The sequence below is a fragment of the Phyllobates terribilis genome, unplaced genomic scaffold (assembly GCF_046119375.1).
Source record: "Phyllobates terribilis strain yellow unplaced genomic scaffold, ASM4611937v1 Scaffold_1__5_contigs__length_1240528914, whole genome shotgun sequence".
Classification (NCBI taxonomy): Eukaryota; Metazoa; Chordata; class Amphibia; order Anura; family Dendrobatidae; genus Phyllobates; species Phyllobates terribilis.
Window position 1 is genome coordinate 699,660,041 of NW_027362761.1, and position 21,058 is coordinate 699,681,098.

At 45.8% G+C, this 21,058-nt stretch overlaps 1 protein-coding gene across 1 annotated transcript in view; it reads right to left on the reverse strand.

Moving 5' to 3' along the window:
- KISS1R (KISS1 receptor) overlaps nucleotides 1–20,610 on the reverse strand; it is a 431,843-nt gene extending 411,233 nt beyond the window's left edge. The window contains 2 exon segments of the mRNA XM_073655142.1: nucleotides 20,344–20,586; nucleotides 20,589–20,610. Of these exon segments, the coding sequence (XP_073511243.1) occupies nucleotides 20,344–20,586; nucleotides 20,589–20,610 (265 nt within the window).
- Between the last annotated feature and the right edge of the window lie 448 nt (nucleotides 20,611–21,058).

Here is a 21,058-nt window from a genome sequence, read left to right on the forward strand (position 1 = left end):
AACAAGACACACACACAGCTAGAAGCCCAATATTTTTTCAGAGCTAGATGCAGAAAAAAATTAGATTCAGTTTGCAACCTGATGGAGGTCAGTATACATGGATTAATAGAACAAGACCCACACACAGCTAGAAGCCCAATATTTTTTCAGAGGTAGATGCAGAAAAAAATATATTCAGTTTGCAACCTGATGGAGGTCAGTATAGATGGACTAATACAACAAGTCCCACACACAGCTAGAAGCCCAATATTTTTTCAGAGGTAGATGCAGAAAAAAATATATTCAGTTTGCAACCTGATGGAGGTCAGTATAGGTGGACTAATAGAACAAGTCCCACACACTGCTAGAAGGCCAAATATTTTTTCAGAGCTAGATGCAGAAAAAAATTATATTCAGTTTGCAACCTGATGGAGGTCAGTATAGATGGATTAATAGAACAAGACCCACACACAGCTAGAAGCCCAATATTTTTTCAGAGCTAGATGCAGAAAAAAATATATTCAGTTTGCAACCTGATGGAGGTCAGTATAGGTGGACTAATAGAACAAGTCCCACACACTGCTAGAAGGCCAAATATTTTTTCAGAGCTAGATGCAGAAAAAAATTATATTCAGTTTGCAACCTGATGGAGGTCAGTATAAATGGATTAATAGAACAAGACCCACACACAGCTAGAAGCCCAATATTTTTTCAGAGCTAGATGCAGAAAAAAATAATATTCAGTTTGCAACCTGATGGAGGTCAGTATAGATGGATTAATAGAACAAGACCCACACACAGCTAGAAGCCCAATATTTTTTCAGAGCTAGATGCAGAAAAAAATTATATTCAGTTTGCAACCTGATGGAGGTCAGTATAGATGGATTAATAGAACAAGACCCACACACAGCTAGAAGCCCAATATTTTTTCAGAGGTAGATGCAGAAAAAAATTATATTCAGTTTGCAACCTGATGGAGGTCAGTATAGATGGATTAATAGAACAAGACCCACACACAGCTAGAAGCCCAATATTTTTTCAGAGGTAGATGCAGAAAAAAATATATTCAGTTTGCAACCTGATGGAGGTCAGTATAGATGGACTAATACAACAAGTCCCACACACAGCTAGAAGCCCAATATTTTTTCAGAGGTAGATGCAGAAAAAAATATATTCAGTTTGCAACCTGATGGAGGTCAGTATAGATGGACTAATACAACAAGTCCCACACACAGCTAGAAGCCCAATATTTTTTCAGAGGTAGATGCAGAAAAAAATATATTCAGTTTGCAACCTGATGGAGGTCAGTATAGGTGGACTAATAGAACAAGTCCCACACACTGCTAGAAGGCCAAATATTTTTTCAGAGCTAGATGCAGAAAAAAATTATATTCAGTTTGCAACCTGATGGAGGTCAGTATAGATGGATTAATAGAACAAGACCCACACACAGCTAGAAGCCCAATATTTTTTCAGAGCTAGATGCAGAAAAAAATTATATTCAGTTTGCAACCTGATGGAGGTCAGTATAGATGGATTAATAGAACAAGACCCACACACAGCTAGAAGCCCAATATTTTTTCAGAGCTAGATGCAGAAAAAAATTATATTCAGTTTGCAACCTGATGGAGGTCAGTATAGATGGATTAATAGAACAAGACCCACACACAGCTAGAAGCCCAATATTTTTTCAGAGCTAGATGCAGAAAAAAATTAGATTCAGTTTGCAACCTGATGGAGGTCAGTATAGATGGATTAATAGAACAAGACCCACACACAGCTAGAAGCCCAATATTTTTTCAGAGGTAGATGCAGAAAAAAATATATTCAGTTTGCAACCTGATGGAGGTCAGTATAGATGGACTAATACAACAAGTCCCACACACAGCTAGAAGCCCAATATTTTTTCAGAGGTAGATGCAGAAAAAAATATATTCAGTTTGCAACCTGATGGAGGTCAGTATAGGTGGACTAATAGAACAAGTCCCACACACTGCTAGAAGGCCAAATATTTTTTCAGAGCTAGATGCAGAAAAAAATTATATTCAGTTTGCAACCTGATGGAGGTCAGTATAGATGGATTAATAGAACAAGACCCACACACAGCTAGAAGCCCAATATTTTTTCAGAGCTAGATGCAGAAAAAAATTATGCTCAGTTTGCAACCTGATGGAGGTCAGTATAGGTGGACTAATAGATCAAGTCCCACACACAGCTAGAAGCCCAATATTTTTTCAGAGCTAGATGCAGAAAAAAATTATATTCAGTTTGCAACCTGATGGAGGTCAGTATAGGTGGATTAATAGAACAAGACCCACACACAGCTAGAAGCCCAATATTTTTTCAGAGCTAGATGCAGAAAAAAATATATTCAGTTTGCAACCTGATGGAGGTCAGTATAGATGGACTAATACAACAAGTCCCACACACAGCTAGAAGCCCAATATTTTTTCAGAGGTAGATGCAGAAAAAAATATATTCAGTTTGCAACCTGATGGAGGTCAGTATAGATGGACTAATACAACAAGTCCCACACACAGCTAGAAGCCCAATATTTTTTCAGAGGTAGATGCAGAAAAAAATATATTCAGTTTGCAACCTGATGGAGGTCAGTATAGGTGGACTAATAGAACAAGTCCCACACACTGCTAGAAGGCCAAATATTTTTTCAGAGCTAGATGCAGAAAAAAATTATATTCAGTTTGCAACCTGATGGAGGTCAGTATAGATGGATTAATAGAACAAGACCCACACACAGCTAGAAGCCCAATATTTTTTCAGAGCTAGATGCAGAAAAAAATTATATTCAGTTTGCAACCTGATGGAGGTCAGTATAGATGGATTAATAGAACAAGACCCACACACAGCTAGAAGCCCAATATTTTTTCAGAGCTAGATGCAGAAAAAAATTATATTCAGTTTGCAACCTGATGGAGGTCAGTATAGATGGATTAATAGAACAAGACCCACACACAGCTAGAAGCCCAATATTTTTTCAGAGCTAGATGCAGAAAAAAATTAGATTCAGTTTGCAACCTGATGGAGGTCAGTATAGATGGACTAATAGAATGATGCTATGCCCAAAAGATTTTACTTCACTAGGTGCAGTAAAAAAATTGGTATTCTATACACAGGTGGTATATCTTGCAACACAGATAGGCTACTCCACTGACTAACACACTCTGCAATAGGCCAAAAAGGATTAGCTTTGCTAGATTCAGCCAAATGCTGTGAAAAAAACTTGCACAGCACTGGCACAGACCTGCCTGGCAAAAACTGATAGGAACTGATGTAACCTAGTCCTGAAAAGGACTCCAATTACAATTAGTCTTTACTCCCACAACCTATCTATTTAAGAGCACAGACCTGCCTGATAAAAGTCGTAGGAAATGCTGTAACCTAGTCCTTAAAAGGCCTGCAATCACAACTATTCCCTACTCCCAAGCTATCTGTATATTTGTGCGAAAATTGGCTTGAAATTAACAAGGTATAGCGCACACAGCAACAGCGGTGCCGTCTAACACGCAGCTGCAGCAGTGAGAAAATGGTGGCGACGGGGAAAATGGCTTGGTCTTATAGGGCAAGGACATGTGACATACACTGCCAATGACACATGCCCTTGCTTGTGTGAAAAAAAGCACTTCGCTCCGTGTGTGCGCTGCTGATAGGCTGATAGATTGCACCTCCCCACTGTAAATGCGGGAAAGAGAAAAAAAAATGGAGATCTTCATTGTTCCTGCAGAGATCCATCCCCTGCCCCTCCCCCCACCCCGCTGTACACTCAAACTGCGTATTAACATTAATTTTCATCATTACTGAGAAAAAATCCAGTTATGATTTTGGTGCACGAACAGTTATCGAACATAACCTCGAACAGCCGAATTTTTCTCAAATTGTTCGTGTTCGCCGAACGGCTCGAACACCGCCCAAAACAGCTCGAATTTGAGATTGGCGAACAGTTCGAGTAGAACAACGCTCATCTCTATTCGTCACCATCTACAGGTGCAGAACTCTGTGAACAGCCAGCTTCTTTAGCAATGACCTTTTGTGGCTTACCCTATTTGTGAAGTGCGTCAATGACTGCCTTCTGAACATCTGTCAAGTCAGTAGTCTTCCCCATGATTGTGGAGCCTACTGAAACAGACTAAGGGACCTTTTTAATCACTTTGGAAGCCTTTGCAGGTGTTTTTCGCTAATTATTCTAATTTACTGAGATAATGACTCATGTGTTTTCATTGGCTGTAAGCCATAATCATTAACATTAACAGAAATAAACACTTGAAATAGATCACTCTGTAATGACGCTATATAATATATGAGTTTCACTTGTTGTATTCCTGGGATCACATAGCTCCCAAACTGACCTCAGAGGTGTTGTTATGTTCTGCTACCAGAGCTAAGGAAAGAGAGGAGATCTGTCCCTACGATAGAACTCAGCTTAATCCCTACGATGTAACAGGGAACCTAATCCTGCGATCAGACCTGCTAAAGTCCTAAGCTAGTCTGTACGGAGACCTATAGATGTGGGGAAGGAATCCCTACAAGTACTAAGGACTGGGAGGAATATGGGACACCTCCTAACAGAAATAGTAGCAGACAGACGAACAAACAAAATATATAGAACATAGAGGTCAGTAGACCAAGCAAACTAACAGAGCAAGACACAGAGCACAGGCTAGCTAGAAAATAGATATACAATGAAGTCCAGCAAAGCCAGAAGGGCGGAGCAGGATTAAATAGGCCAACAAGGTCATGTGACCAGCAAAGGAAAAAAAACCTAAGAGCAAGGTTCTAAAGTACCCCCCCTTCTAAGAGGATCCTCCGGATCCCCTAGGACCAGGCTTATCAGGAAATCTCCTGTGAAACGCTCTGATAAGTCTGGACGCGGAAACATCATCCGACCTCACCCAAGAGTTATCCTCGGGACCGAAACCTTTCCAGGCCACAAGATACTGCAAACTACCTCTATACCGTCTAGAGTTAAGGATGCGAGAAATTTCATATTCCCCGTCCTCCACCACCGGAGGAACAGAGGCAGAGGCGTCACAATCCGATACAACAGCTTTTTTCAACAGAGAGACATGAAATACCGGATTAATTCTCCAGGAGGTAGGAACCTCCAACCTAACAGCAGATTGGTTGACAACCTGAAGCACCTTAAAGGGCCCTACAAACTTGGGACCCAATTTCTTTGAAGGAATCCTCAACCGCAGATTCCTAGAGGACAACCAAACCATGTCACCAACAGCGAACAAAACCTCCTGTCGTTTCCTATCAAAGTAGTCTTTAGATTTTCTGTTGGCCTCCTGAAGATTACCACGCACATCCGTCCAAACTCTCTCCAAATCACCGGAAAAATTCTCCGCCTCAGGCACGGCAGATCCCAACTTGGAGAACGACCCAAACGACGGATGTCTCCCAGAACAACAAAAAAAAGGCGAACAACCAGCAGAAGAAGATGTATGATTGTTCAGAGCAAATTCAGCAAGTGGCAGAAACTCAGACCACCCCTCTTGATTGTCTGCCACAAAACAACGCAAGAACTGCTCAACATCCTGGTTTTTCCTTTCTGTCTGGCCATTAGATTCAGGATGATATCCGGACGAGAACGACAAATGAACTCCCAACCTATCACAAAAGGCACGCCAAAAACGAGCCACGAACTGAGGACCCCTATCAGAAACAATGTCAGTAGGAACGCCATGAAGTCTGACAATTTCCTTGACAAAGGCCTTAGCGAGAGTTTTAGCGCAGGGCAGTTTGACGAAAGGAACCAAGTGACACATCTTGCTAAAACGGTCCACGACCACCCAGATGACAGTAAAACCCTCAGAGGGGGGAAGGTCAGTTATAAAGTCCATAGCCAAATGTGTCCAAGGAGCACTGGGAACCTCCAAAGGACAAAGCAACCTCGCAGCAGGAGTATGTGAGGACTTAGATCTAGCACATATAGTACATTGACGCACCCACTTAATGACTTCCTTCTGCCATCCAGGCCACCAAAAACTGTGACCCACCAGTCTCTTGGTCTCAGAGATTCCGGGATGACCTGCCAACCGAGATTCGTGACACTCAACAAACAAATCTCTCCTAAAGGTCCCAGGCACAAACAACCTCCCATGAGGAGTGTTAGAAGGGGCATTCTCCTGTGCTTTAAGAATCTCATTTTCCAAAACGGAGTCCAAAGCAGCTATCACAACACCTTCTTGTAAAATGTTCTCCTCTTTCTCAGCACCGACTATGGGAGAAAAACTGCGAGACAAGGCATCCGCCTTAACATTCTTAGTACCAGGGATGTAAGTAACGGAGAAATTAAACCGCGAGAAAAACAGTGCCCACCTAGCCTGACGGGCATTCAGGCGCTTGGCAGCATCAAGATATATCAGATTTTTATGATCCGTAAGAACCTGAACGGGAAATTCCGCACCTTCCAAGAAGTGGCGCCAGTGTTCAAATGCGAGTTTAATAGCCAATAATTCCCGATTACCAATATCGTAATTCAGTTCAGTCTCCGAAAAAATTTTTGAAAAAAAGGCACAGGGATGTAATCCATCCCCGTTATCCTGAGACAATACTGCGCCAACCCCCACAGAGGAAGCATCAACCTCAACCAAAAACGGCCTAGTAACATCAGGCTGCATAAGGATGGGAGCAGAGGTGAACCTCTCCTTGAGATACACAAAAGCTTCAATGGCCTCAGAAGACCACTGAACCACATCAGCACCTTTCCTGGTGAGATCAGTCAGAGGTTTGACAATACTAGAAAAATTTTTTATGAATTTTCTGTAGTAATTGGCGAAACCCAAAAACCTCTGTATCGATTTCAAACCAATAGGCCTAGGCCATTCCTGCACAGCCTGAACCTTAACCGGATCCATCTCAAAACCTTTGCTGGAGATAATGTAGCCCAAAAAACTAATTCTCTGTACAGCGAACTCACATTTCTCCAGCTTAGCAAAAAGCGAATTGTCCATTAATAACTGTAATACCTCACGCACGCTCCGCCAATGAGACTCCAGATCCGGCGAATAAATCAAAATGTCATCCAAATACACAACCACATTTTTACCGATCAAAGGTCTAAGGATGTCATTAATCAGATTCTGAAAAAATGCAGGAGCATTAGTAAGACCAAAAGGCATAACCAGATTCTCAAAATGACCCACAGGAGTGTTAAAAGCAGTCTTCCATTCGTCACCCTCCTTCATGCGCAACAGATTGTATGCCCCCTTAAGGTCAATTTTAGAGAACCACTTGGCCCCCATTAACTGGTTAAACAGATCAGGAATCAATGGCAGTGGGTAAGGATTGCGTACAGTAATTTTGTTAATCTCACGAAAATCCAGACAAGGACGTAAACCGCCGTCCTTTTTTTTTACAAAAAAAAATCCAACCGCCACAGGAGACTTAGAGGGCCTAATGTGACCGGCGGCCAAACTTGTCTGTATGTATTCCTCCAAAGCCTTCCTCTCAGGAATAGTAAGGTTAAATAAACGACTTTTAGGAAGAGTCGCTCCAGGGACAAATTCAATAGAACAATCATAGTCTCTATGGGGAGGCAAAACCTGCGATTCCTTCTCAGAAAAAACTCTCCAAAAATCCTGAATAGGAAGAGGCAATTCTCCCCTATCCAAAGCTGCAATACGCCCGTTACAACACTTGTCATAACATTTATGGCTCCAGGATTTAATTTCACTGGTAGACCAATCCAGTACAGGATTGTGAAATTTTAACCAGGGCAATCCCAATATTACTGGAGAAGGCAAATTATTCAACACTACCAAATCCAATTTCTCATGGTGAACACCATTAATAGTGAGAGGAAATTCACAGACCTTGAGAGTAATATTCTTCAAAGGGGAACCATCCACAGAAACCACAGCAATGGGGGATGATAAAGGTTCAGGTTTTAAATTGAGTCTTTCCACGAATCCCCCATCAATTACATTCAGAGTAGATCCGCAATCAACAAACACCCGAAATTCCATTAATTTTTTCTGAGCAATCGTGGAAGCAGCTAAAAATATACCCTTGGAATTTAAACAGGCAATACGGGCGTGACTGACCTTTTTTTTTTCTTTCTTCATACGAAGCTCACAGCCTTTAATCAAATGACCAGATTTTCCGCAATAGAAACACAAGCCTTCAGAAAATCGACGGTCTTTTTTCTAGAGAGCGAGGTGCCACCGATCCAATCTCCATCGGTTCACCACTGTTAGTACACACATTCTCATAACCAGAAACTGACATAGCAGAGGATTTGCTCTCATTAACCCTTGCACGCAGTCTTCTATCCACCCGTATAGCTAATTGCATAGCCTGTTGCAAATCTTCAGGTGTAGGATAAGCAATTAGCAGGTCTTTAACCCTTTCACTGAGCCCAGCAAGAAATAGACTTTTCAGAGCAGAATCGTTCCACCCTGTTTGAGTAGACCAACGACGGAAATGAGTACAATATTTTTCCACATTACCTGATCCCTGTTTTAAACGTCTCAACTCAGTCTCAGCTGATGCGACACGGTCAGGATCATCATATAATAGTCCCAAAGCAGAAAAAAAACTATCCACTGATCTGAAGCATGTATCACTAGGTTGCAAAGAAAAGGCCCACTCCTGAGGCTCTTTGCGCAAAAGTGACATTATGAACCCTACGCGCTGGGATTCATCCCCAGAGGACTTAGGTCTCAAACGAAAGTACAATAAGCAAGCATTTTTAAATGAAAAAAATTCTCGGTGTTCACCAAAAAATAAATCCGGCAAACATACCTTAGGCTCCAAGAAATGTGCTCCAGGACAGCTACTCACGTGCTGACGGAGCTCGGCCACCTCCAGAGAGAGTCCCTGCAGGCAATGAACCAAATCCTGAACCAACACCATGATGGAACAGAAAAATCTTTCCTTAGAGAATTTGCAGGCTGGACTTACTGTTATGTTCTGCTACCAGAGCTAAGGAAAGAGAGGAGATCTGTCCCTACGATAGAACTCAGCTTAATCCCTACGATGTAACAGGGAACCTGATCCTGCGATCAGACCTGCTAAAGTCCTAAGCTAGTCTGTACGGAGACCTATAGATGTGGGGAAGGAATCCCTACAAGTACTAAGGACTGGGAGGAATATGGGACACCTCCTAACAGAAATAGTAGCAGACAGACGAACAAACAAAATATATAGAACATAGAGGTCAGTAGACCAAGCAAACTAACAGAGCAAGACACAGAGCACAGGCTAGCTAGAAAATAGATATACAATGAAGTCCAGCAAAGCCAGAAGGGCGGAGCAGGATTAAATAGGCCAACAAGGTCATGTGACCAGCAAAGGAAAAAAAACCTAAGAGCAAGGTTCTAACAGGTGTCCGTCTGTACCACGAACTCCTTAGTGAAGTCAGGCGCGACTGTGGCGCCCCTGAGGGTTCGGTCGCCACAGAGTTATTGCATCTCATCCAGAGATGTGGTACCTCACTCTCAGGTAAGGAAGGAGTATGGCTCAGGACCCTAACACTACATCCACTACACCACATTTCCGGGGGACAGGGCGAGATTGCTCCTACGGGAGAGCACAGTCCCTGATCCCTGGCTGGAGTGGGGAGGAACCACCTAGAGAGGGGAAACTATGTGGTGGATGCGTGGAGGACGTAGATCCTGGGAGCACGTGTAGAAGGAGGTATAAGAGGGAGGAACCATCTTAGTTGAGTTCAGTTCCAGTCAGACAGTCTGAGGAGAAGTGACAGGAGCAGAGGCTCTGCATGAGCTTTGCTCCAGAGGCGGGCCTAGTCAGGAGGCCCAGGCCTGAGAGGAGAGGGAGCAGGAACGAGGACAGAAGGGACCCCAGGGGTACGGGCCATGCAGCAAGCCACCCGCACGCCCGCCGCTGCCAGGAGGTAAGGGGTCAGGCCGGAGAAAGGGAACCGGTCCCTTAACTAACCAAGAGCTACAAAGCCTAACTAGAGAACCGGAGGCTGCAGCATTTCAAATACCGCAGACCATAAGTCCATACCAGTGTACTAGGAAGGTGGCCGCATAGGACCCAGGGGACGGAACACAAGTCGCCCACCAAGGCCCGAGGACACCAGACAGGAGTGCTACTAGGTGTGAGGTGCAGGGAGAAGGCCAGAGAGGACACACAGAAGGGGGTCCTGATAAATACTCTGGAGATATCTGAGGGTCGTCCGAGCCCCTCACTGCATGAGCACAGGACGCCGTGGGCTCTTACACTGGCCCTGTACCTGGAACCGCTTTAACCGTGAGTAAAGGATCTGGGACTGCATCGTTTGGACTCTGTGATTATTCTTGCACCACGACACCTTGCACCATCACCACCATCATCCTCACACACTGCCCTGAAGCTCCACTCTTCCTGTGGGGAGTTACATCACCTTGCTGCACATACTACCAGCTTCAGCGGACTGCTCCGCAGCGGCGGTTCCCAATAACCGCATTCCACAGGTGGTGTAGTCGGACTATATATAACCTATACACATAGACTACCCTGGTTTGACCTCCCTGGGTCACGGACCGGGTCGCCGCCACGGTGACTACAACCCCCAGCATCTACAAGGCCCGGCTCCGGGTACCCCCACGGCCCAGGGGGCGCATCACGACCAAGACCGGATGTTTATATAGGGCAAGCTTCAACTCCTGAAATGCCATCTCTGCTTCAGAGGACCATTTGTCCATCGATGTCTTCGTGCCTTTAAGAAGATGAGTCAGGGTTAGCGGCTATCATGGTGAAATTTGGGATAAATCGGCGATAGTATCCCACAATTCCCAGAAAAGCCTGAACTTGCTTCTTGGAATTCGATTGTGGCCAATTTTGGATAGCCTCCACCTTATTTACTTGCAGCTTTATTTCGCCTCTTCCGACGATGTAGCCCAAGTATTTTGCCTCTTCTTTCCCCATAGAGCACTGCTTTGGGTTTATAGTAAACCCTGACTTCCTTAGCGCATCCAGTATAGCCTGAACCTTCTGTAAATGACTTCCCCAATCCAGGCTGAATATCACAATGTTGTCCAGGTAAGCTGCAGCATACTTTTTGTGAGAGGCTAGGATCCGGTCCATGACCCTCTGGAAGATAGCTGGGGCTCCCTGCAGACCGAATGACATCCTAGTGTACTGAAAGCACCTGTCAGGAGCAGAGAAGACCATCTTCTCCTTGGCACTTGGGGACAGGAGAATTTGCCAGTACCCTTTCGTTAGGTCCAGGGTGGTGATATATCAGACAGACCCTAGCATCTTAATGAGTTCATTGACCCAGGGCATCGGATATGCATCGAACTTTGACACCTTATTCAGCTTCCTGAACTCATTACAGAAACGCCATTCTCCATCTGGCTTTGACACAAGGACAATAGGGGCTGGTCCAGCTGCTTTTTGACTCTTCGATGATGCTGAGGCTCAAAATTCTCCTCATCTCCTTGGAAATCACCTCGGGGCGGGCTTCAGGAATCAAATACGGCTTTTGGTTCACCCTCACATGTGGCTCCAACAGGATTCCATGCACTACCACCTGTGTACAACCTGGCAGCTCTGAAAACAGGTCCCGGTTCCGCTGAAGCAGTTCTCAGCACTATTGCTCTGGGCCGGTGACAGTGACTCTGCCACTGTGACATCCTTGATTTAGGCTTTAGGATGGGCCACCAGGCATGTAGCTTCCACCGGTTCCCTGTCTCACCAAAGTTTTGGGCAGGTTAATTTACTCTCCACCATGGGGATTAGCACCAACACCCAGTCTCCAGGGCTAAAGTGTCTCAGTCTTGCCGACCAATTGTAGCCCCTGGGTCTCTTGTGCTTGAAGGCGACTTTCCCTTACAATCGGCATCACCCTCGCGATCCGGTCTTGTATCTGGGCCACATGCTCGATGACGCTTTGGTGGGATGTTATCTCGGCTTCCCAGGTCTCCTTTGCAATGTGCAACAGTCCCCGAGGATGCCATCCGTAAAGCAGCTCGAAGGGTGAGAATCCCGTAGAGGCCTGGGGAACTTCGCTAATGGAGAACAGTAGGTACGGTAGTAGGCAGTCCCAGTCTCGGCCATCCTTCTCAAAGACCTTCTTAAGCATAGACTTCAGGGTCCTCTCTACCAGTCCGTCAATCTGCGGATGGTACACTGACGTCCAGAGTTGGGCAATTTGGAGAGCCTTACACAACTCCCTCATTACTTTGGACATAAAAGGAGTCCCTTGGCCCATAAGGATCTCCTTTGGCAGGCCTGTCTGGGAGAAAATATGGACTAGCTCTCGTGCTATACTTCTGGCAGAGGAGATTCCCAATAGAACCGGCTGTGGAGACCGGTTTGTATAGTTGGTGACCCCTGGCGGACTTAACTAAGGGCCCTACAAGGTCCATGTCAATTCGGTCAAACGGGACCTCTATAATGGGTAACAGAACCAGGAGACTGCGCAAGTGGGACACGGGAGCAGTTAACTGACTTGTAGGACAGGACCGACAATAATTAACAACCTCCCGGTAATACCCAGGCCAGTAAAACCTTTGAAGAACCCACTCTTGGGTTTTGTCTATGCCCAGATGCCCCAAGACATGAAAATGAGCCAGCTCTAGTACCCTATGCCTATAGGGTCCTGGTATTAACAGCTACTCTAACACTTCCCCTCTCTGTTTAGTGATCTGATATAGTAAATCCTCATTAACTGCAAAATAAGGAAACCTGGTGACCGCCCGCAGCTCTTGTCCAACCCCATTTATCCCAGTCACATTGTCCCATGATCTTTTTAACATAAGGTCCTCCATTTGAGCAGTCCCAAAATTCCCACCAGAAACCCCAATTCAGGAATCTCATCCTCATGGGTCACTGTCCCATTCTTGTTGCCAGCAAGGACACACAGGGGGAACTCCTCTGTCTTCAACTGCAATGGGGATTCTTCATGGTTGAAGTGGCTCCAGCCTGAGTTCGTGGGCACCCCCGCCTTTCCCCACAAGTCCCAGAAGAGGCTGAAGTCCCGCCTGATTATCACTGGGTGTAGCAAGTCCTTGACTACCCCGATCTCATGGGACTCATTCCTCCAGTTCGTTTTGATAGTTACTCTGACGACGGGGTAATCCTTGGCATTCCCGTGGATACAGCAGACATCCACGTGTTTCCCTGGGATCAACTGATAGGGGAGTGTGGCCCTTACCAGGGTCAACAAGCTCCCTGAGTCCAAAAGTCCTCACACTAATACTTCATTTGTTGTCACAGGACATGACTGCGGCTCCTCCCTGGGCTGATAGTCCTCACTGCAGGCAGGATAGGCATAGTATAAACATCGCCTCCCTATGCTGCAGACGTTTGGTTGGAGGACATAGGACAATGAGCGGCTATGTGTCCAGGGCCATGATATGTTTAGCAGAGCAAGTCTTTCCCAGTGGCTTTTGGCAACCCCTCAGTGACCCCTTGGGACCTTGGACTTCTCCCAGTGGTGGCTCTAGTGCCCCTCTTTTGGGAATCAGACTCCCTCTGGGCACCCCAGTATGGGGATGCAGAATTTCGGCAGTATCCCTGCGCAACCCAGGTCTGCACTGGCCTAGGGAGGGAGTGAATAAATCTGTCCATTATGACCCGCTCTACCATCTGGGCTGGGGTGGAGGACTCCGCCTCCAACCACTTCTGGACCAGATGCAGCAGATCGAACATCTGGGAACAAGGGGGTTTATCACAGCAATAAGCCCAGTGGTGGACCCTTTGAGCTCAGACAGACATAGTGACCCCTGACCGTGCTAGTATTTCAGTTTTTAGTTTAACATACTCCTGGGCATCTTGCAAAGCCAGGTTGTAATAAGCCTTTTGAGGCTCACTCGTTAGATAGGGGGCTAGCACCTCCAACCACTGTACATATTTTGTTATACATATGTTTTTTCCTTTGTGTGTGTTGAAATAGCACAAAAAATAAAAAGAAAAAATAGTAAATTGGACATAACTTCACACAAAACCCCAAAAATGGACTGCACAAAATTGTTGGCAACTTTCCAAAATTGTGGGTAATCAACTCATTCAAACTCACCAGTGGCAAGTAATAGGTATCTGCGATATGAAAATCACACCTAAAACCAGATAAAAAGGGGAGAAGTTAACTCTTTGCGTTGTGTGTCTGTGTATGCCACACTAAGCATGGAGAACAGAAAGAGAAGAGAACTGCCTGAGGACTTGAGAATCAAAATTGTTGAAAAATATCAACAATCTTAAGGTTACAAGTCCATCTTCAGATATGTTGATGTTCCTTTGTCCAATGTGGGTACCATAATCAACAAGTTTACAACCCATGGCACAGTAGCTAATCTTCCTGGATGTGGACAGCAGAAAAAAATTGATCAAAGTTTGCAACATAGGGTAGTCCAGTTGGTGGATTAGCAGCCCCAATCAAGTTCCAAAGAAATTCAAGCTGTCCTGCAGGCTCAGAGTGCAACACTGCTGACACAGAGGCATAAAAAGCTAGACTGCAGCTTGCTAAAATGTACATGAGTAAAATAAAATCTTTCTGGGAAAGCATCTTGTGGACAGATCAGACCAAGATACAGCTTTCTGGTAAAGCACATCATTCTACTATTTACTTAAAACAGAAAGAGGTCTACAAAGAAAAGAACACAGTACCTACAGTCAAATATGGTGGAGGTACAAAGATTTTTTTTGTTCTTTTGCTGCCTCTGACATTAATTGCTTGGACTGTATGCAAGGCATCATTAAATCTGAAGATTATCAAAGGATTTTGGGTCGCAATGTACTGCCCAGTGTCAGAAAGCTGGGTTTGCGTCCTAGGTCATGGGTCTTCCTGCAGGACAATAACCCTAAGCATATTTCAAGAATAACCCAGAAATGGATGGAAACAAAGCACTAGAGAGATCTTAAATTGCTGTTGGGAGAAGGCACAGTTTAAATATGAGAGACCTGGAGCAGTTTGCAAAAGAATGGTGGCCCAAAATTCCAGTTGAGAAGGGTAAGAAGCTTGTTGATGATTATAGCAAGTGATTGATTGCAGTTATTTATTCCAAAGGGTGTGCAACCAAATATTAAGTTGAGGATGCCAATAGTCCAGCCCATTTTGGGGGTTTTGTTTGAAATTATGTCCAATTTTCTTTTTTTCTCTCAGTTTTTTTTTTTTGTGTTGTTCCAATACACACAAAGGAACTAAACGTGTATAACAAAACATGTGTAATTGCAATAATTTTCTGGAAGAAATGCTTCATTTTCTAGAACAATTTCCAGAGTACCTACACTTTTGACCATAACTGTATACAGCAGTAATCTTTAGTCAAAGAAACATTTAAATGGTCACTGTCAAAGATGACCTGATCGATCTGTGGAAGACAGAGTGTGAGTTGAATTTACTGAAATTTGCGGTTTTACATAAAATCAAACACAGTACAATTTGATTTGCAAGAATTCTCCCAAAAAAATATATACAGTGGGTACAGAAAGTACTCAAGGAGGATTACAAGGCAGTGGACAGCACATGACTTAAATATGAGTGTCTGAGCAAAGGGTCTGAATACTTATGACCATGTGATATTTCAGTTTTTCTTTTTTAATAAATTTGCAAAAATTTCAACATTTCTGTTTTTTTCAGTCAAGATGGGGTGTAGAGTGTACTTTAATGAGAAAAAAATTAACTTTTTAGAATTTACCAAATGGCTGCAATGAAACAAAGAGTGAAAAATGTAAAGGGGTCTGAATACTTTCTGTACCCACTGTATAGCTGCAATAATTTTCTGGGAAAATACTTCATTTTCTGGAACAATTTCAAGGGTGCCAACACTTTCGGCCATGACTATATACTGTGTATGTATGTATATATATATATATATATATATATATATATATATATATATATATATATATATATATGTGTGTATATATATATATATATGTACATATATATATATATACACATATATATATATATATATATATATATATATGTGGCACCCCAGGGGTCTGGTTTCCACAATAACAGCAATGTTATGTCTGAGAGCAGGTGGGAGGTCTCTTGGTCAGGAATCCTATGCATGCCACACCTCCTGCCCAGTCCTGGGAGGGGAAGAACTTCCCCTATATAAACCTGGGGCTGAGGCAGGGTTAGAGAGTTCAGAGGGAGAGTTGAGCCAGGAGGGCTGACAGGGAGCTGTGGCTCCGGCTGGGCCCAGCTCCTGGGCCATGCCAGAAGTAGAGACAGAGAAGAGAAGCAGCTATGGGAAGAAACAACAGGAGCTCTGTGGGAGCAGTGTTACAAGGAGTCAGGGGCTGGCAGCTGCAGAGCTCGCCCTGACTGAGAAGATTTCTTACCGGACCCGGAGTCCGAGGCTGTGGGGACTAACTCCTACCCAGCAGCAGAATCCGTCAGGCAGGGGATTTCAGGTCCTCTGGCCAAGAAACCCGAAGGCACGGTCACACGCATGGGACCAGCACCGCCGTCGTGGAGCGGAAGCTACTAGAAGGCCCCGAGTCACCGGCCATACGGGTGAGCACCACACGGTACACTCAGGGACGTGGGCTACTTATACTCGCTTCTAGCAAGGTAGCCAGAAGAGTATCGTTAGTTTGGGAGGCCTACAACTCCGCCTGGCCAGGGGAGATCCCATCTGCTCAAGGACTGACCAGGCCCCAACCGCTAGCCAGTACTCCGGGAGGGTCTATCTTTGTCACCAGTAAAGACCCTGAACTACACCGCATCGTCTCTGAGTGGTTCCTGCTACCCCATCATCCACGTCGGCTGCCCTGAGGCCATACCCCTCCCGTTGGGGGTGATACTATCACGCTGCACAATCCTACCACCGGCCTCAGCGGTCTGCCCTGCAGCGGCAGCTCCTTCGCTGCATTCAACGGGTGGCGTAATCGTACAACATCTACCACTAATACAGCGCCACTTAGTCTGACTCCCTGGGCACGGACCGGATCACCGCCACGAGACTACAACCCTCAAGAGATCCGGCTCCGGGTAAGCTCCCTCGTGCGCAACGCAGCGCGACACAGGCCCAGGGGCGCGTCAACTTTTGGCGTAGTCGGCAGGATTTCGTGCCCGCAACCACTGGGTACTGCGTGCCTGAAAAAGACTGTTCAAACTTACCAGTGGTGAAGATTCCCGCCATCCGTGGAGGTTTCCCGCCATCCGGCGCCATCTTCAGCCTTCTTCCCGCCATACGTGGAGTTTTCCCGCCATTGGACGCCATCTTGAGGACGCCGCGCGGGAAGAAGAGGGGCGTGGACTCCGAAAGCGCGCGAGAACTGAAGCCCCGCCTCACGTCCGGACGTTGCGTAAGGTCCTGGAAGGAGCCCAGCAGACGCCGACGTCACAGGAGCGCGACGGAAGGTCCTCAACCCTGACGATCCACTGCGGAGCCGCGGCCTACGGAAGAGGATCATCGCAAGGTAGGCCACGGTCCACTAGGGGGGAGGAAGATGTCGGATACGGAGGAGAGCTTCACTGCTTCAACCCCCGCCAGCGCCACCGCTGTTGCGGTCATGCCTTTCACCATGCCCTATATCCCGGGGGCAGCCTGGCTACCCCAGTACTCAGGGGAGTCACATACCCTGCATGACTTTAGAGAAAAGCTGGATAGCCTCTTCCAGGTGTACCCCCTCACAGAGGAGCAAAAAGTGAGCATCCTGGTGGCCCAATTAACCGGGGCAGCCCAAAGGGAGGTAAAGTCCTGGCCACCTGGGAGGAGGACTGTCGCAGAGATACTAACCCAGCTAACCGAGGAGGAGCTGCAGTACTACCAATACGAGGAAAGCCAAGAGGACCCGGACGGGTCTGAGGACTACCCTCAGGAGGGAGCACAAAGAGGACATAGCTACTGAAGGGAAGTAGCGTGAATAAAGAGCTGTAAATAGTTATCCGTAAGGGTACAAGGACTGCTGATAATTAAAATATGGTCCCCGTTGGGATTAGTGAATTGTTCCCCATGTGCCCCTATCTTAAACCAGGCTGAGGACTGTGAGCAGCCATTCCTTATCCCCACTGGCCAAGGACTGAGAGCGGCCATATCCTGTAAATAATTATGTGTTTCTAGTAATTTATGGGAGTCTTTGGTGGATTTACCGGGAATCCTTTGTACATAGTTGGAGCGTAACCCAGGACGGACTAAAGACTGTTAAGGACTCGGGGCAGGACAGACCCCTACCTGGTTACGTCTCCCTGTTTTGGTGAAATGGACACCTTGCTTTTCTTCAAAAAACTGCACCCGGTTGCGGACACGCCGTGACCATCTTTATATGTTTTTCTTATTGTACTATTATTGTTTATACCTTGTTATGTTTAAAAATATGTTTAGTCCCAGAGTACTAAATTTCACTAGGGGGGAATGTGGCACCCCAGGGGTCTGGTTTCCACAGTAACAGCAATGTTATGTCTGAGAGCAGGTGGGAGGTCTCTTGGTCAGGAATCCTATGCATGCCACACCTCCTGCCCAGTCCTGGGAGGGGAAGAACTTCCCCTATATAAACCTGGGGCTGAGGCAGGGTTAGAGAGTTCAGAGGGAGAGTTGAGCCAGGAGGGCTGACAGGGAGCTGTGGCTCCGGCTGGGCCCAGCTCCTGGGCCATGCCAGAAGTAGAGACAGAGAAGAGAAGCAGCTATGGGAAGAAACAACAGGAGCTCTGTGGGAGCAGTGTTACAAGGAGTCAGGGGCTGGCAGCTGCAGAGCTCGCCCTGACTGAGAAGATTTCTTACCGGACCCGGAGTCCGAGGCTGTGGGGACTAACTCCTACCCAGCAGCAGAATCCGTCAGGCAGGGGATTTCAGGTCCTCTGGCCAAGAAACCCGAAGACACGGTCACACGCATGGGACCAGCACCGCCGTCGTGGAGCGGAAGCTACTAGAAGGCCCTGAGTCACCGGCCATACGGGTGAGCACCACACGGTACACTCAGGGACATGGGCTACTTATACTCGCTTCTAGCAAGGTAGCCAGAAGAGTATCGTTAGTTTGGGAGGCCTACAACTCCGCCTGGCCAGGGGAGATCCCATCTGCTCAAGGACTGACCAGGCCCCAACCGCTAGCCAGTACTCCGGGAGGGTCTATCTTTGTCACCAGTAAAGACCCTGAACTACACCGCATCGTCTCTGAGTGGTTCCTGCTACCCCCATCATCCACGTCGGCTGCCCTGAGGCCATACCCCTCCCGTTGGGGGTGATACTATCACGCTGCACAATCCTACCACCGGCCTCAGCGGTCTGCCCTGCAGCGGCAGCTCCTTCGCTGCATTCAACGGGTGGCGTAGTCGTACAACATCTACCACTAATACAGCGCCACTTAGTCTGACTCCCTGGGCACGGACCGGATCACCGCCACGAGACTACAACCCTCAAGAGATCCGGCTCCGGGTAAGCTCCCGCGTGCGCAACGCAGCGCGACACAGGCCCAGGGGCGCGTCATATACACATGTACAGTATATCTTTGTAATATATTTGACAATGAAGTAGTTGCCCTATTTCTCAACTTCTATCAGCATGTAGTTCCCCTTTGTCTCAATGTTGTTCTGTATAAATGATCTCTCAGCCCTCAAGGGTTGGAGAGGAGGTGGATACAGCTGAAGTAGCACCCCTTAAGGTATGTGTAAGAGACTACACACTGTGAGAAAGAAAGAGCCACAAGGTGGGGGATGTCTGATTGGCTCAAAGCACATCTCATTGGCTCTTAGTGCACAGTATAGTTCTTAGATTAAACCACCAAGTGCATGCCTGCTGGGCAAGCATGGAGAGAAATAACGTGCATTTAAAAAAAAAAAGTGAAGCAAAGTAATACATCAATGCACCTATACAATTGCCTAAGGAAAACATTGAGTTTTTGAAATATAAACATTGACAGAATAGAAATGTTAGAAATAATGTATTTCTCTTTATTAGTCTACAACTATTTGGAAGCAAAACAAGTACTATTTTCTCCCTTTGGTGTGTTACATTTAGAAAAAGTGATCTTAACTTCATAAAATATACTTTCTTTAGCTGCCATATTATAATCAAGCACTTGTCACAACTTCAGATTTAGTAGTACACCTATATTCCAGTCTCTTCTAACAAAAGATTTTCCCTTGGCTCCTAAGACCTAGATGTTTGAGATGTGTGCAGTTGAATACATTCAATGGCACATGCAGTGTTTTATTTTCTGTAGGCAATTGAACATCTTGAGCAAATCCCCACTCTCCTCACACACACACACATTATATGTAATTATATATATATTATATACACATACACACACACGCACAAGTACATAAATAAATATATATATGTATATTCTATTTGGTGATCATTAGAAATGGTTTTATCCTACTTGCCATAAGTATTACATCTACTCAATACACATTTGCTCTTTTCTGTTACACAGGACATGTAGAATAAGTACCCACCTAACATCTCTCCACCATTCTGAGTTCACTTACCTATATAAAAGTTAGTCACTGTTCTCATCTGTTTGTGCTTGGAAATAACATAAATAACCAAGGAGTTTCCAACAAGCCCCACTACCATGAGCATAGCAAAGAAGAGGGGTACAAGCCAGGCATCCACCAGCTGGGGTGGTTTAGGAGGTTCACTGAGGTCCTCTGAGATGTTGGCACATGGGTACAGCGGAGGCCCCAAGCAGGAGTCATTGAATAACAAGACAGAATAATTATCCATCAGAGGCTAGTAGAGAGATCCTGTGGCATTGAGGCAGTTATGCCAAGTGTAAGGATGAATGATGAACTGAGGATAAAGTGCGAGTCCACAGCAGGCTGCTGCCACTGGGTCTTTCTGCTTCCTGGGATTGCCACTTGTCTGCTGACTGATCGCAGGCTCGCTGGAGGGAGACTGTAGCAGCTATGGTGGGTTCTTAGCCCCCAAGAGCAGCAGATTTTCACTCTTGCCTAGAAGAGTATGATGAGAAGGAGGCGCAGGAATGGAGGAGCAGCATGCTAGCGCTGTTGTATGAGCTGTCCTTTCAGCACCACAGCAATGAGGTCAGACCTACAGTATACACTGGGAAATACAACTCCCACTCTCTCTTGTAGACAGCCCTGCTGCTGCACATCAATGTGTCCTGCACCTCTTTGCCTAGAACATTGTAGCTGGACATGTAAGTGACACTATAAGACTATTACATATTCTGCAGCCCAC